We start from the raw sequence: 16533 nt of genomic DNA, 5'->3' as shown, positions 1-16533 counted from the left end.
GTAGAACCTTTTTTTTTCAAATCTGATTTTCTGCCAAACTGCCAATTCAATTTTAAAGAATTTTTATATAGTTTAAATATTTATATAGTTTAAATATAAAACTGTAAGACAATTTGGAAAAATAATAGTTTTTGGATAAAAAAAATTGAACACTTTTTTTTTGAAAAATCAAATTTTCGAAAACAGGAAATTAATTTTTTTGGACATTTTAGTTTTGAATGTTGAATAGTGATTTCTACGAAACTGCATACCAATTTTATTTTTGATTTTTTTTTTTGTTTTAATTTATTTATAAGGTTCCAACGATTTTGAAATTTTTTTCTACAAATCTTTCTTAGTAGAAGAAATCAAATTGAATAGGTACTTGTTGGAGGTATCACGAATTCTGCTTTGTTCCTTTAACTTTTTGGACTAGTGTATAAAAACAACTCAGGTTAAAAGCTGAACTCGTTATGAAACTCAACTATTAAATTTAGCCGAGCGTTAGCCTTGTACCTGAGTATTAAATTGTTTATTGGTAGGGTGAAATATATATAATTCAGTTAAATATTTAAGTCAGCCTTAAATTTGATTATTGGTAAGGCCCGTAGAAAATAAAATTTACTAATTATCACGGTGTTACAAAAATGAGGTTTTAAAATATACGCGGGCGAAGACCTATCAGGTTTTGTAGAGCTAGTCGCACTGAATACGAAACGGTATTTGAAAATCCCCTAACACCCCCAAAATCTGGAGTTACGGGCAAAAAACGGTTTTTTGGACCTTCACCCATTGAAAAAATTCTAGCTTCGACAATTTTTTACCCATTTTCGATTTTTTTACAGTTTCTGATAGAAGATAAATATACCTTTTCAACAATGTATAAAACATGTAACTCGGTTAAACCACTTAGAATTTTTAAGATGTCAAAGTTCAAAAATTCAATTTTTTTTGTCATTTGCCGAACTTCGGCATCAATTTAAAGTATATGTTTTCAAAACAACATGCTATTTAAAAAATATATTCTAAAACTATATCTATTTCCCAATTGATCGAGGTATTTTTTATGAAAATCACTTCAAAATTGGCTTAGAAAAAAAAATTTTTCGATTTCAACCCAGATACAGAAATTCGAACTTTTAGGTATAGAACAAAAATGTTGTTTTGGCACGTAGTAGGATAAGTTGGGCGCCAGGATTTGGTGAAGGGTTTTTGTAGAGGAGCTCAATACAAACATTTTTTTCTTTGGGAGGGGGGTCTATCTCCCCCCGTTTAGGTGGGAGGGGCATTTTTCTAAAAAAAAATTATCAAAATAAAAAAAATTATTAAAAAACAACGGCAACACTTACAGTAATAAATGATACCATTTTCAAAAGGCAAAATTGTGCATTTGATTCTAATTTTTAAATCAATATAATATAACTAATAGTTTTTGAAATAATCGATTTCAAAGTTAAAAATAGGGGAAAAAAATTTTTTAAAACTCATTTTATACTACTTTTTTCCAGACTGTGAATTTTAGTAAAAAAAATTTCTCACACAGAAAACTGCCCCAATTGATTCCTTATCGAACCGTGAAAACTATATGTTTCTATGTCTTCTAGTTTTTGGAAAAATTGAAAAATTATTTTATCAGATTTTTCTTTTTTCAAAATATTTTTTGTTTTTATTTGTTTTTATTTTTCAATTTTATCAAAAACTAGAAGACATAGAAACATATAGTTTTCACTGTTCGATAAGGAATTAATTAAGGCAGTTTTCTGTCTAAGTAATTTATTTACTAAAATTCACAGTCTGGACAAAAATAGTATAAAATGAGTTTTAAAAAATTTTGTTCCCCTATTTTTAACTTTGAAATCGATTATTTCAAAAACTATTGGTAATATTATATTGATTTAAAAATTAGAATCAAATGCACAATTTTGCCTTTTGGAAATGGTATCATTTATTACTGTAAGTGTTGCCGTTGTTTTTTTATAATTTTTTTTATTTTGATAATTTTTTTTTAGAAAAATGCCCCTCCCACCTAAACGGGGGGAGATAGACCCCCCTCCCAAAGAAAAAAATGTTTGTATTGAGCTCCTCTACAAAAACCCTTCACCAAATCCTGGCGCCCAACTTATCCTACTACGTGCCAAAACAACATTTTTGTTCTATACCTAAAAGTTCGAATTTCTGTATCTGGGTTGAAATCGAAAAATTTTTTTTTCTAAGCCAATTTTGAAGTGATTTTCATAAAAAATACCTCGATCAATTGGGAAATAGATATAGTTTTAGAATATATTTTTTAAATAGCATGTTGTTTTGAAAACATATACTTTAAATTGATGCCGAAGTTCGGCAAATGACAAAAAAAATTGAATTTTTGAACTTTGACATCTTATAAATTCTAAGTGGTTTAACCGAGTTACATGTTTTATACATTGTTGAAAAGGTATATTTATCTTCTATCAGAAACTGTAAAAAAATCGAAAATGGGTAAAAAATTGTCGAAGCTAGAATTTTTTCAATGGGTGAAGGTCCAAAAAACCGTTTTTTGCCCGTAACTCCAGATTTTGGGGGTGTTAGGGGATTTTCAAATACCGTTTCGTATTCAGTGCGACTAGCTCTACAAAACCTGATAGGTCTCCACCCGCGTATATTTTGAGTGTTACACCGTGTTATAAGTTTTGGTGAATAAAACTTCTTATTCAGATTTCTTTGGCACAAATTTATTTGTCATGAAGTAAAGTTATCAGGTGGAGTTTCGATTCAGCAAAAAAAGGCGCTAGTTGTTACGCATTTTATAATATTGCCAAAAAAAAATAAAATATAAAAAAATAGCAATCTCTGTGGGGATACGAACTCAAAGAGCAAAAGTAAAGAGCAATCACCTTGTCACCTACGCTAATAGGACTATTGAAATAAGTGTAACTTTCATGCCCTATAAGCTATAACGTGCCTAGGATATACAACAATAATTATTTAATTTTGTTCAAATTCTCGTCGTTAATAAAAATGTTTTGTTTTTAGTTTCGAGTTACTATGGATACATTTATAATGTCAAATAACTTTTCAATATTTTTGTTTGATATTTGTGTAATTTTGTATGTATGAGTAAAATTTCCATATTTTCTTTTTTCATTTATAGGATGTCGATGTGTCGATAAGATTTATTTTTGTTTGATATATGTTTTATGTTTTATGTGTGAGTAAAATTTCCTTATTTTTTTTTTCTAATTTAGGATGTCGACATGTCGATACGTTTTATTTTTATTTGATATTTGTTTTCTAATGTTTGTATTAGTGAAATTTCCTTTTTTAAAAACAAATTTTTGGAAATATAATTTTCTAGGACAAGCCCCATTCTCTCTGGACATTTTTAAGTACATCTGATTGCCGAAAAAAATAAAATTCTGTGGCGCTAGAAACTATCGGTGTCACTTCTATATATAATTATTCAATGGTAAAACAAGTAGTAACAGCTATTTTTCTTAGTTATAATAGAAAAGAAAGACCACTGGAGAGCTGATGTTATTAATTTGTAATTATTTTTAAATCAGACCCAAATATGAATTTTTAAAAATTTTCATTGTGGATAATGTGTTTTTGGATATAACTAGATACAAATTTGTTTTAAGCACCTGTATTATATTTTATCGAAAATTTAAGAAAAAGCCAGCTCTTTTAGGTACTTAATTTTTTGGAGATATGATACAATTTTTTAATTCTCGGACGGGCGGGGAAATAATAATTTTGTTTTGTAATTACACTGGTCGGCAAAAAACAAAAAAAGTCGGGAGCAAAAACTCTGTTAGGTGATTAATTGAAGTCTAGTTTTTGAGTTACACACACCACTATTTTTGCTAAAATGTCTCAAAAACGACTTTTCAATTAAGTTCTTTTTGTTGTTTAGTCAAAAATATATATTTTTTAGTCATTACTTTGAAGAAAACAATTAAGATTTTGAAATTTGTATCATAAATTTCTTTCTACCCAAGAAAAACGCGTTTTAACCTGCTAATATTTAAGTGCCATAGTAATTTTGACTTCGGACTCAGCACACAAAAATCCTTTAGAAAAGGAGGGTTTGAGCTCTATTTTCGCTGTTGACCAGTGTTATGTAGTTATTTAAAATAATTAAAAAAAAAAAAACAGTATATGTATTTTTCTCCATCGAGTTGAACATGCAAAGTTTATAATTTTAGCTGTGTTTTATTTGAAATTAAAACTTGAAGAACTCGAAAGATTTAGAATTTTTCATTGGGAACGAAATTCATGATGTTAAAAATTTTCTTAAAAAAAAAAAAAACAATTTGTTAAAAATGTTTTATGATTTAGAAAAGCTATCGTAGTATTTTTTGCATAGGTATGTTCAGCTTTCAGGTACTGGTTCTTCTGTTCAGATAGGTTATTTATTACTGAAGATGTAGTCCGAATACTAAATACTCTTGCAAAAACAACGACAAAAAATCAGATTTCGAAAGCGTATCCATTCTAATTCTTAGAGTCTCTAGGTTCAAAATACGTTAGAAAACAATAGTGACGGTATCAATTTAGGCTATAAACCAGAGTAATTGAAGAATTTTAAGTTGTTTTGCCCAACTTTTAGGCAAGTTTCATTTTCCTAAGGTACCTATAAACTTTCAAACACTAACGGCCTAACAGCGTTAGCAAAATTAAATGGCTGGATTGCAATGCACTTCTGTATAAAAGACTTTTGAAACGTTATTCGCGTTCGCTTCTTCATCGTTTACTTTTTTATGAAAAGACGTGCGATAGAATGGCTGAAGTCATTTAACTTTTGACTCCTTTAGCCCAAAAATGGGCTCATACAATTTTATATGCTAAATAAGTGGTTTGAAAATTGCAGGCATTTTCGAAAGTTTTCAAAATGACAAACTTACAGTTTTGTTTAAATTTGTATGTTCAATGGTCAAGAAATAAGAAGATTACAAGAATTACAAATCTTTCTGGAACATTGTAAAAGAACTTGAACAACGATGCTATTGTTTTAACTAGTTTCAAGAAATCCGATATTTTTGCAATTTTTAAGAAATTTGATGCAAATGCTCTTGAAAATTAAGAGGTATTTTGGTATACAAAATACAATAATTAAACTTCTTTCTGAATTTCTGTATGAAACACTCATTAAATGCATCGAGAGTAGTAATCGTTTGAGTATTTTTCAAGCTGGTTTCCGCCCCAAATTTCCTACCATGGAGCATATTTTTGGCTATTTCAAACATTGCTACACGGAACACAGACCACATAAAATTAAGCGGATCCCACCTTGAAGTAAGCGGATTTCTGTATGGTTTTTTTTGCTAAGATGACTTCCACCTCAAATTAAGATGACAAATCACATTAATTTCCTAAATGTGCAAATAAAATAAAAAGAACTGGCAACTATTGGGTCACTAGACGAGTGCCTTAACATTGTTCTATCTCACTGTTGGAATATAAGCATGATAAACTGCAACTTAGGCTAAAGTGTGACAATTATTTAAAAAAAAAATATTTTTGGTCGGTTTGCCGAAAATCCCGTTTCGGTATAGATGAAAATTAACCGACATTGTTTAATTTTTGAGACTTGTAATCTGCAAATCTGCATTAACTAAAATTATAATTTTTGAAGGGAACCAAGCAAGAAACGACGCTTTGAAGAAAAAGGTAAACACTCTTATCAAAACTGTACAAGAGCTTAAGTCAATTAAGACTTTGTCAAATACTCTAAAATAAAAAATAAAGAAGCAAAATTGGCACGAATATTATATACATGTGGCCTAAGTTTTTCTCCAAGTCCAGTATTGATCTGGCATCTAAATATTAAGTCTTTAATAGAACAATCAATTCATGTTTGTGTTATAATGGGTGCACAAGTTTTCGGGTATTTGAATTATCTGAGTTCGAGAGCCTTCAACTCTTTTCAAAACTGGTTTTGTTGTTTTTTTTTTTTTAATTTTTATTTTGGCTGATTTTGAAATTATTAGATTAAGTTTATTAATAAATTATTACGAAAAGTCCAGTTTCTGAAGTGAATTCTGCCCTAGCTTTAATTAATTTTTTTTTAACTTTTGACGAACTAAGTCATTAGTTGGCAAACTAACCAGCTCAAAAATCCAAGTAGTCTGTTTGTAATTATAGTAATTTATATAAATTTCGTAATTCTGTTCGTTATTAAAGTTCACGATCGAATAAAAATATTGCATAAGTTAGTTTTAAACCTTTCCAATTTGTCTACCATATCTACTTACTCCACTAATTCAAGATTGATAGGCTTGCAAATTTTTGATTATCCAACATCATTGCCAATATTGCCAAATAAAAAATCAATTAATCCATTCATTTGCTTGCAAAAGAACTGCAACAAATTTGTACATTAGCCTTAAGCAAATAAAACAAATAACCTTATCCCCATAAGTACCTAGTGAATTCCTCGGTTTATTTGATGTCAATACAGCTACTGCAGTAGTATATTTTGAAGTTGATAACAACTTGTTGTTATTTATTTTGGTTTTCCAACACAAAATAAAACGTGACTCTGTTGTTGACTTTCAATCCTATTTAGTACAATTCGTACGAATTCTAAACAAATTCATAGCACGGATGCCCCAAAAAAAGGCAAACCCGTCAATAAGCACGCACTTGCAATATGTCATCAATCGTGCTTTGACTTTAAAAACTGCTCTCTCACAAGACTCAACTTAGGAATGCTTATAAGAGCTTGCTGAAGAGTGATAACATACAAATAGTATATATGACCAAATGTGAACCGTTAATTACAAGTTGTTTTCCTCGTGACTTTTATTTTTTTTCGTTTATTTTTTTTAGGCGCATGTTGCACCTGAATGATGACGACCTAAAGTAGATGCACGTATCTATCTATCTATCTTCAGTTAAAGGCGACTTCTTTAGCGAAAGAGAAAACTCTTTCTATTTTGTTTTAGTTGTTTGTGTGGTTTTTTGTTCTTTCTTTGGAATGTCTGTCCTAGTTTAATGGATCAATAAACGAAAGGCACCATCAGGCACAACCACTTCTCCTTCTTTCCTTCTTCTAGATCAAAACTATTGAACGAACGTCTTAAGTCTCACTGAAAATCTAATAATTTAGAAGGTAAAGTTGGAAAGTTATGAAAATGCATCTAATGTGTCAGTATCAACCAATTTCAGAATCTTCAAAAACTTGAATATGAAATTGAAGACATTTTCCATTTCATCAACACAGGTTTTTATAAGAAAAAACTCAAGTGACGATAAGACATTCGGACATAAAAATGACGTCAAAGGGTAAAAAGGGTGTCATTTCATGTTATCGTGATCGAAAAATAAAAAAAATAAGGGTTACCTCTTTCTTAGTTTGTTCAAACAAAAAATTACTTTATATGCATGTCCACAAAAGCTATGATAGTGAAAAAGTTAAAGCAATATTGTCCCTATTCAACTAAAAAAAAAATCACTACCAAATTTCTTTAAAAAAATATAAATTTTGACACAGTAAGGACTAAAATATGCATTAAATTAAGGCTCAGAATCTCATATAGCTACCTAAAAAAATAACAGGATAATATTCTGAAACTAAAGCAAGTACTTGGCATCACTTCATCTTTAAAATAAAACCAAGAACTCCGTAGCCTTGTTCAGCCTTATTTTGAATACCCCTAAAAATAATTTATTTGACAGTTTTAATGGCTATATTAAAAGAAGGCTTTAGCTCATTTCAGACGCTCGTCTATCTTAAAAACCGTCAAGTGATATCTTGGAACAAATTCTAGGTAACCCTATTCAAATGCTGAAAAATAGCATAGTAGAGTATTAGACTTTGAATGTAAATCAATTCGGTTTACAAGGTCTAAAAATAGGTTCTACATTTTTTCTGATTTCTGAAAAGCGTTTGTGGATGATAGAATACTCACGAGAATTTGAAAACCATAATCTATTACTAACGACTCCGCATCCGCATTTTTTTGGAACAAAATAACGGTACTTGTCAAATACCAATTTTAGTAAAATTGAAATATCTCAAAAACGGCTCCAACGATTTTGTTTAAAAAATTCAAATGTTAGTTTTAAGCTAAGGTCTATCTTTTAATGAAAAAAATATTTTTTTAAAAATCATTATTAACGGTACTTGCCATAGAACCGTTTTTTTCAAATCTGATTATCTCCGAAAGTGCTTATACGGTTTCAACGAAATTTTTTGTGAAGAAGAATTTATATAATTTAAATATAAACCAAAAATAAAATTTCCAAAAAAATAATTTTTGGATTATTAAAAAAATTTTGAAAGTTTTTGTTTGAAAAATCAAAATTTCGAAAACAGGACATTGAACTTTTTTGAAATTTCGTTTTTAGATGTTGATAAGTGATTTCTACAAAATGGCATACCAATTTAAAACTTTTTTTTTCCGAAAAATTAGTTTTTTTAAAAAACGGCTCTAACGATTTTGAAAATTTTTTGTCCAAAAATGCATCTTAATATATCAATCAAAACTGCATACTTGTTTTGGAGGGCAATTTGATTTCAGATTTTATTTTATTTAAAAAAAAAACGAATTTTATTTTTTTATTTTTCCAAATTTCTATATAAAAAGTCTTAAAAATTTAAGCAACTTTAATCTAAGAGCAAGTTAGTGCGACCCAGTCGTGCATTTTATTTTTAGCTGGAGCTGCGCACAAACCGTTTGAAATTTTTGAATAAGTTTTAGCTCGCCTAAATATGAGGAGAATTTTGTATGGAAGCTAAAATTTAGATAGATGTTCGTAATAGGCTGTAATAATGACTCAATTTAATAATATACAGATAAAAGGTGCAAGAAACTAAGAAAGAATATCTAATACAGCTAAGGAATAAAGATTAGATAAAGAAGCCATCCATATATCAATTTAAAACTTAATAAAGAATGAATTAAGAAGTGTCATATCGAAATTTACACTTTTTCTGATACTTGTGGTGTTTCCATACTTTGATACAACTTTTCCATTGAATTACATTTATCTAAAATTGAGGTATAGCGTTCCAATAAGTTGTGAAACACATTCATCGTTCATTTTACAAATTTGAGTACAATTAATAAAAAAATTAATGCGTTCCACAGTCGTATTTTAAATTTGAAAATAAATTATATAAACTAGTCCAAAAATTAAAGGTACCTACAAAAAAAATTCATGATTTATTTCATTTTTAAGTGGAAATTTTAAATGTATGTAGGTATCCTTTAATTTTCTATAAATTGTAGTTAAAGTCAATTACAATTTTATTTTTAGGTGAAATTTGTTCAAATCAAAGGTTTTCACATTTTTATTTACTATTTCCACTTTTGTGAAACGGAGCCATCTTAGAAAAAAACTTTGAAAAATTAACATTTGATGGAATATTGGAAACTGATTCACTAGGTGTGGAAAATTTCGTGGAATGCATCAGTTTTATTTTCATTTAAAAAAATGGCAATCATTTCAAAAACAGAAAAAAGTAGAACTGAAAACGACCAAATGATTATAATCACTCACAAAAATATACAACCCAACCTGCTAAACTATAAAGCTATGCGCCTTGGCCGTTGCCAATATAAGAAACCGCATCAGCACAACACGTTAACGTGAAAATTTTTGTTGTGAGAAATTTGTGATGTATGGTGCATGGGATGCGGATGATGATGATGTTGATGATGATAACCGCAGAGATCACAAGCAATAATCCTAGAGAGTGGCACTCGTATATAATTTAATTTCACTTTTATCACACATTTTATGCTTTCACACGAGTTATGGGGCACTTTTTCATCATCCCAGAGAATAGGTTGAAATTAAATTCGCACTTTAGGCTTTAAATATAAATTTAATGATGCCAACCTTAAATTTTTTATTTTTCTTGTATTGATAGCGGAAAACTTGTTATAACGTAGGTTTTTATTTATTACTCGGTTAACCTCAAACTTGAGCCTAAACTTCTGAACACCGACGAGTTGCGCGACAAACTGGCAACGGCAAGTGAATTGATGGTAGTGTTTGGTGGCTCTGGCTGCCTGCCGATCGTTCCGTCGCGTGTCGTTCCGTATAAAAAAAAAACTAATAAAAACAAAAAAAAAACCGATCTGTAATCTTTTACTCTCTCTTCATATTGAGACTGAGTAGAATAGGTCTTGAGAGCTTGAGACCGGCTTTTGAATGTAAATTTTTTTTGTTTTGAGTTAAATTTTTTGTTGTGTTGTGGTTGGATTAAAAAAAAAAATTATAATAACAGAACTCAACTCAATGAAGAATCAAAATCACTCGAAACCAGTGAGAGAGGATTACGATAAGGCCATGTCCCATGTGGTTTGAGATTATAGAAACGACTTGCTGCACAAGTGCATCTTTGAAAGATTTTTTTAAAGGCCAAGAGAATTTGAACTTAAAAAAATGAGATGGGTGGATGATGATGACTTTGAATAATCAAAAAAGCTTTTTTAAATGTTAACAATCAGGTAGAAGCTATAACAAATGATGAACTTAGGTTTACTTTTCTTTTGCGTGATATCTTGTAATTAGTAGGTACCCATTTTTGAATTCATTTGTAAAATTATTTTTTAATATCTTCAGTTGGATTTGTTTGTGGGTGATTAATTGAAATGCAATATAGTCTGTGAGGTAACAGTGTAGGTAAAAAGTGTATAGAAAAAATAATTACTTTTCTGTAACTATTGCAACTTAACAAAAGTCTATAAATATAGCGAATAACAGTAACGAAAAACTTAAAAACTTCTAATGGTCTAAGATCCCACCGTTCGATTTTGGAGGTATGTGTCTGTTTTTTTGATGAAATGTACATCATATTAAAGAAAATGATGCGAAGCTTGTTCTCAGCTTGCCGCAACCCTAGGGTTACCAATTTTGGTGAAAAAAAATTATTGAAAAACAACGCCAACACTGACAGTTGTAAATAATTATTTTTTTTTGTTTTAAAGCTAGAATTTCACCTTTAATCATAAATTTGAAAGTAAGTTTTTTAAAGAAATGTTTTTGAAATACTTGATTTTAAAGTAAAAATTTTGAGAAAAAATTTCAAAAACACATTCACTAATAAATTTTTCAAGGTTTTGAATTTAAATAAAAAATTTACTGGTAAAATTAATTGTCCCCTGTCTTCTAGTTTTTGAGAAAATTGAAAAATAGAAAAACTACTTTCTTTTCAGAATTTAATTTTTCGGCTTTGTAAGCTTACTTTGGCAAGTCATCAGATTTTTTTAATACAATATAAAAGTTCTATTATTTCTGTTTAAAATAAACCAGGGTTGCCATTTAAAATATTGCCGTAAGCAGGGGTTTCTAAGCTTTGAATTTAAAATTCCGAAAAATTACAAAAAATAAAAAAATATACATCGTGTCCCAAAAGTAAAAAACAAAAATCAATTATAAGCGGAGGAAGCAAAATATTGTTGCAAAGTCGGGATTTTTCGAAATTTAACAAAAACTGAATTAAATCGAAAACCGTAAGGATTAGGGATGAACAAGTTACCAAATTCTGAGAGCCCTAAAGTTGGCCTATCAGCATATATCGTTTGATCCATTACTTATGGGACACCCTGTATAATAACAACGGAATTTTTAAAGCTTGAATTTTACACTTAATTATTAATTTTAAATAAAGTCATTTCATGATATTGTTTTTGAAGCAGTCAAAATTTTGAGGAAACAAATTTAAAAAACACATTTACTGATATAAATTTTCGAAGTTTCGCATGTAAATAAAAAAAAAACTACTGGTTAAATTAACTGTCCTTTTTGAACTTTTATCAAATAGTGAAAACCATATGATTTTATGTCTTCTAGTTTTTGTGAAAATTTAATTTAATTTTTCGGCTTTTTAATAGTCTTAGATCCCGCCTAGGACGACCTACTCCCATCGTTATACCAGTTGAGAGTTATATTTTCTAAAAGGTAGTGTCTAAAAAACAGTTTGCACATGGGTTGACTGGCGACATACTGTCAAGGCATAGGGTTGCCACGCTTTAAGGTTCATTTTTTGAGTTTTTTCGACAGCGCCACCCTGCTTATAAATATGTAAGAAATGGAGGTTTAAAAAAAATATTCTGTCAAAGAAAATTGAATTTTAAAGTTTGAATATTCAGGATTTTTAGAAATTTGACATTCTAGTAGTGAATTTAGAAAAAGGTCAAAAAGCAATTTCCTTAACAAAAAGTGATAGAAAAAATATTGATACTGAAATCGATAGATATTGTTAATACATAAAAGTCACACATACAAATAAAAAATGGTTAAAAAACAGCAACTCGAGATATGGACGCTTAAAAGTCAAAACCGTGAAATTCAATGTTGGACAAATAATTCAGTAAAAATCAGCACGAGGTTTTTGAAATAATATTTATGTTTTTAGAGAGCAAAAACAAAAAAACTTGACATATAACTGCCAAATTTTTTATTTAACTTATTTTTTTTTTTTTTGACTCCATACCTGTGTATTTTATTTGAAAATATTGTTCTGGTGATCTAATTATTTTTGCAAGTTTTTATTTCAACTCCCTAGTCTCAAGGTACAATCCGGAAAACCCCATATAAAATTAGAAAATTACATAAAACAATCAAAAGAAATGACGCTTCACATGAAAATTTCACGTTGAATCCGGGAGAGGAAGGGAGTCGAATAAGAATCTAAAAAAATTAGGGAAAATTTTTCTTAGTATTTCCAACCCGATGGCTTTCGAACTGCATGTCCAAAATAAGGACCATAATGGTGGCAGAATTTTGAAAAGCAAGGTTTAAAAATTTTAACTGTGAAGTCAAAATTTTTAATATACAAAACCAAATTCCCGTAAGTTGTGAAGTTAAAGAGTTTGATTACGTAAGTTGTAATACATTTGTAAGTTTTGAATAGCTGTTATGTTTCAAAAGTCGGTCGTTTGAATTAAAAGCTTGTTTGCGTTAAAATTTGAAGCAAATTCTTGAACGCAGCCACCCTGTAAAGTTTGAAGAATACCATTAGAAACTATTAAGATAATGGCCTTACATTAACCTTATTGAATTATATCGTAAATACTTTAAACATATTAAAATTGAAATCACACAAATTTCACTTTTCTTCCTGATAATGATAAGAGAAACCTTAAACCCTTTCTGTAAAATAAATGCGTTTTTTAATTTTCTGGTGTTATACTAAACACTGCAATAGAGATAATCAAAATTGTGTAAAAAAATTAACAGGTGAGACCGACCAACCAACCGCCCTCCACCGACACCAATTAAGTTTCTTTTGTTTTCCTCACGCCAATACACTACACTTAACGGTGTTAATAACCTCAAACAATTACATTATTGTGTTGTCAATGGCAGTTTCCCACAAAAACTTGATTTTTCTATACAACTTTTATCAACTTGACAATAGTTGGTAGGTTAAATATGCTTTCCTCTTTTTTTTTGTCTTTTCGCCTTCGCTTCATTGAAGTTATACCATGACCACCGAACAACGGACAAGCATCACTTGTTTTTTGCAATGTCTTAATGTTTATTATTTATGATGTTATTCCATGCTGTTTTCTCCTGTAATTTTTATTCAAAGTGTAAGACAACAAAAAACTGTCACCCATTCACAGAAACCCAGAAATGATTCAACTGAAGATAAATTTCTATGGCTTCTGAATTTGAATAATTTCTTCTATAATTTTATGTGTTTGCTTTCTAGAATCTACTTGTGTTCTACTAAATCTATAAAGTAGGTCAACTTACATTTGTTCTCCATTTTGATTGGTATAAGAGCTGGAATAGAAGCCGGACAGTCCACTCAGTGATCCACGGAATGAAATTGACAAAGTGTAGGGAACATAAACTCGAAGAACTTCATAGAACTCAATTAATAGCAGTTGACGGGCTGGATCGGTGTAGTAGGCTTTAACTCTGATCCGCATCTTACCCATAACTTCGAGAATACTTATTCCAAAAATGTTTAAATCTTTTGAGTGTAGGGCAATGACATCGGTAGGTTTGTCAATACTTAGACCAATTGATACAGTTCCTTCGAAGGTGTGTGTTTGAAGATCGGGATGGAGATAGAGTTTGTATTGCCAAGGACGAACGTGGTCTGGTAAACGATAAATAATCTAGAAGAAGAGAAAGAGCAAATATTAGATGCATTTAACAAGTAGGTATGTAATTGAAATAATGGCTTAAATACTTAGCAAAAAATATTGTGATTTTAATATAAAAAGTAAAATGAAAATGTTGTAGGATTTATTTTTTTTTTTTTTTTTTTTCAAAATAAACTCTTTAAAAATATAACTCCATTATGTATCATAGTCGAGTAACTAAAGCAAATTATTAGGGAACTCGGCCGAACAGCTCTGATTTTGATGATCTTTTTTTTCAAACGTCGGTATTTGAAAATACTTTAAAATCTATAGGTTAAAACTTGCCGATGTTGCCGTATTCTTTTTAAAATTAAAATTTAATTCTTTTTTGAACAATGTGCTCGTGCTTAAATTAAAAAAAAAAATGATACCAAAAGATTCTCTAGGAGGTAATTTAAGGGAAAAAAAATATATGGGAGTAAAAGACAATCTTCCATCGTTAAAGCGATAAATATAATTTTCTCACAAACTGGCTTCAAACACAAAAAAAAATATTTTAAACACAACGGCGACACCTACAATATTAACATACACGTTTTTAAAAAGCCAGAATCTCATTTCTGTCTTTAAAATTTAAATCCGCTAAATTTAATCAAGAGTTTTTTATAGAATGGTCCTTAACTCAGAATTTTGGAAAAAAAATGTTATTAAAAAATTTTAAATGACATTTTTTAAACTTTTTGGTAGTAAGATATGAATTTATTTAAAAAAAATTGTTTTTCCATAAATATTATCAGTTGAATTCCGAAGAGGAAAAGGTAATATGTATACATTACATATGTATATTACAGTTTAAAAAAAAAATTACTTCAATTTCGTTGGATTTTTTTGATAAAAACTGAATTTTTGCATTGAAATAATTGATTTTCTCAAAGACTTTGGCAAATAAGAACCTTAAACTTTTGCTATTCAACTTTCAACAATAAGAGTTATTGAATGAAGAAAAAAAACTTTATATTTAAATGTTGAACTTTTAAAAGAAAATAAGTTAATTTTTTCTTTCAAAACTTCTATTAAAAAAAGTTCTTCGAAAATGAAACACTTTTAAATTTTTTTAATTTTAATTTTAGTCTTTGGGATTACCTTAATAAATGGTTTGATCTGACCAAACTTGTATCAATTCAAAATTCCATGAATATATGAATAAGCTTCTATAGCTTTTTAAAAATGTATATTTAAATATTTTAGGTGTTGCCGTTGTGTTCAAATATTTGTTTTTGTGTTTAAAGTCAATCTACTAGAAAATTGCATCTATCGCTTAAACGATGGAACATTGTCCCTCACTCCCTTATATTTTTTTTCCTCTAATTTTCTAGACAATCTTTTAGCATCAATTAATTTATGAAATTTAAGCAAAATTTTTGAAAAAAAAAATTTGTTTGGTCACAAAAATCTTCAATTAAATTAAAAAAATCAAAACGGCAACAGCGGCAATTTTAAATCTAAAGTCTTTAAAGTAATTTGTATTACCGATGTTTGAAAAAAAAGATCATCAAAATCAGAGCTGTTATTTAATATTGCCATTTTTTGAGCTTAGTTACTCCACTATCATTCGAAATTTTTCTTTTTTTTCCTAACTTTGGTCGAGCAGAAGATTCGTTAGGGTTAAACTAAGCTATTAAGCCCTTGGCTTTTAAGTTTTTCCAGAATTTTCGGACTGTTTAGTTTTTGGGATTACCTTAATAAATGGTTTGATCTGACCAAACTTGTATCAATTAAAAATTCCAAAACCATCGTTCAAAAACAGGATCGGCTCGTTGTTCTGTTCTCCATATGAATAAGAAATTTTGTATTCCCTTGAGACCAGGAAAAAAAAGATCAAAAAATTGAAGATGATGTCGATTTTATTCAAAATTTAGGTTTTCAAGATCATAGTTGTGAACTTAACTCCTACTACTATTTGTAAGTGAAAACAAAAAACAATGAACTTCTAAAAGTTGTATTTTTTTTTGGATTTTCAAGTGCTTTTTTATTTCTTTATTTTCATTGTTCAATAAGTTTGCAAAAATAACAAAAAATATAATTTTCTATCAGAAATTGTCACTTAAAATTTGAAGAGTTAATTTTCCAGTTCTGTAGAAAAACTAGTTGGGTGATTGAGTGGAGGTAAAGGTGACATCAATAATGTTTCCATTTTATCAAGTTTCAAACGCGAATCAATCAAATCGTATTGAAGAAAAGATTTTTGCATAGATAAGACAACAGTTGCTATCATAAATCCTAAAGCCATCATTCCCAAAAGAATGCTCAGGTGGTGATAGGTAAAAGCTTAAATAAAAATATTATTTTACACAAAAGATTTATAATTTTTTTTTTTTTTCATACCAAATTTCTTTTCTGTTGCAACCATTTTTTTAAACTTCGAATTTTTTCACGAGCTCGATAGTAACTGATAGGATTCTAACTTCTAATAGAATGCGTTTATCGTACAGCTTGCAAATAAGTTTTTGATAAA

At 29.1% G+C, this 16533-nt stretch overlaps 1 protein-coding gene across 4 annotated transcripts in view; it reads right to left on the bottom strand.

Moving 5' to 3' along the window:
* The window catches only part of LOC129915977 (glutamyl aminopeptidase-like), a 41453-nt gene that overhangs the window by 22925 nt on the left and 1995 nt on the right, over nucleotides 1-16533 (bottom strand). The window contains exon 3 of one of the 4 annotated variants that reach the window (XM_055995717.1): nucleotides 13681-14051. In XM_055995717.1, the coding sequence (XP_055851692.1) occupies nucleotides 13681-14051 (371 nt within the window). The other 3 variants (XM_055995714.1, XM_055995713.1, XM_055995716.1) reach the window with 3 other exon arrangements.

The sequence above is a fragment of the Episyrphus balteatus genome, chromosome 3, assembly GCF_945859705.1.
Source record: "Episyrphus balteatus chromosome 3, idEpiBalt1.1, whole genome shotgun sequence".
NCBI classification, from domain to species: Eukaryota; Metazoa; Arthropoda; class Insecta; order Diptera; family Syrphidae; genus Episyrphus; species Episyrphus balteatus.
The sequence above is the reverse complement of the archived record's forward strand: the minus strand, read 5'-3'. Positions and strand labels throughout refer to the sequence as shown.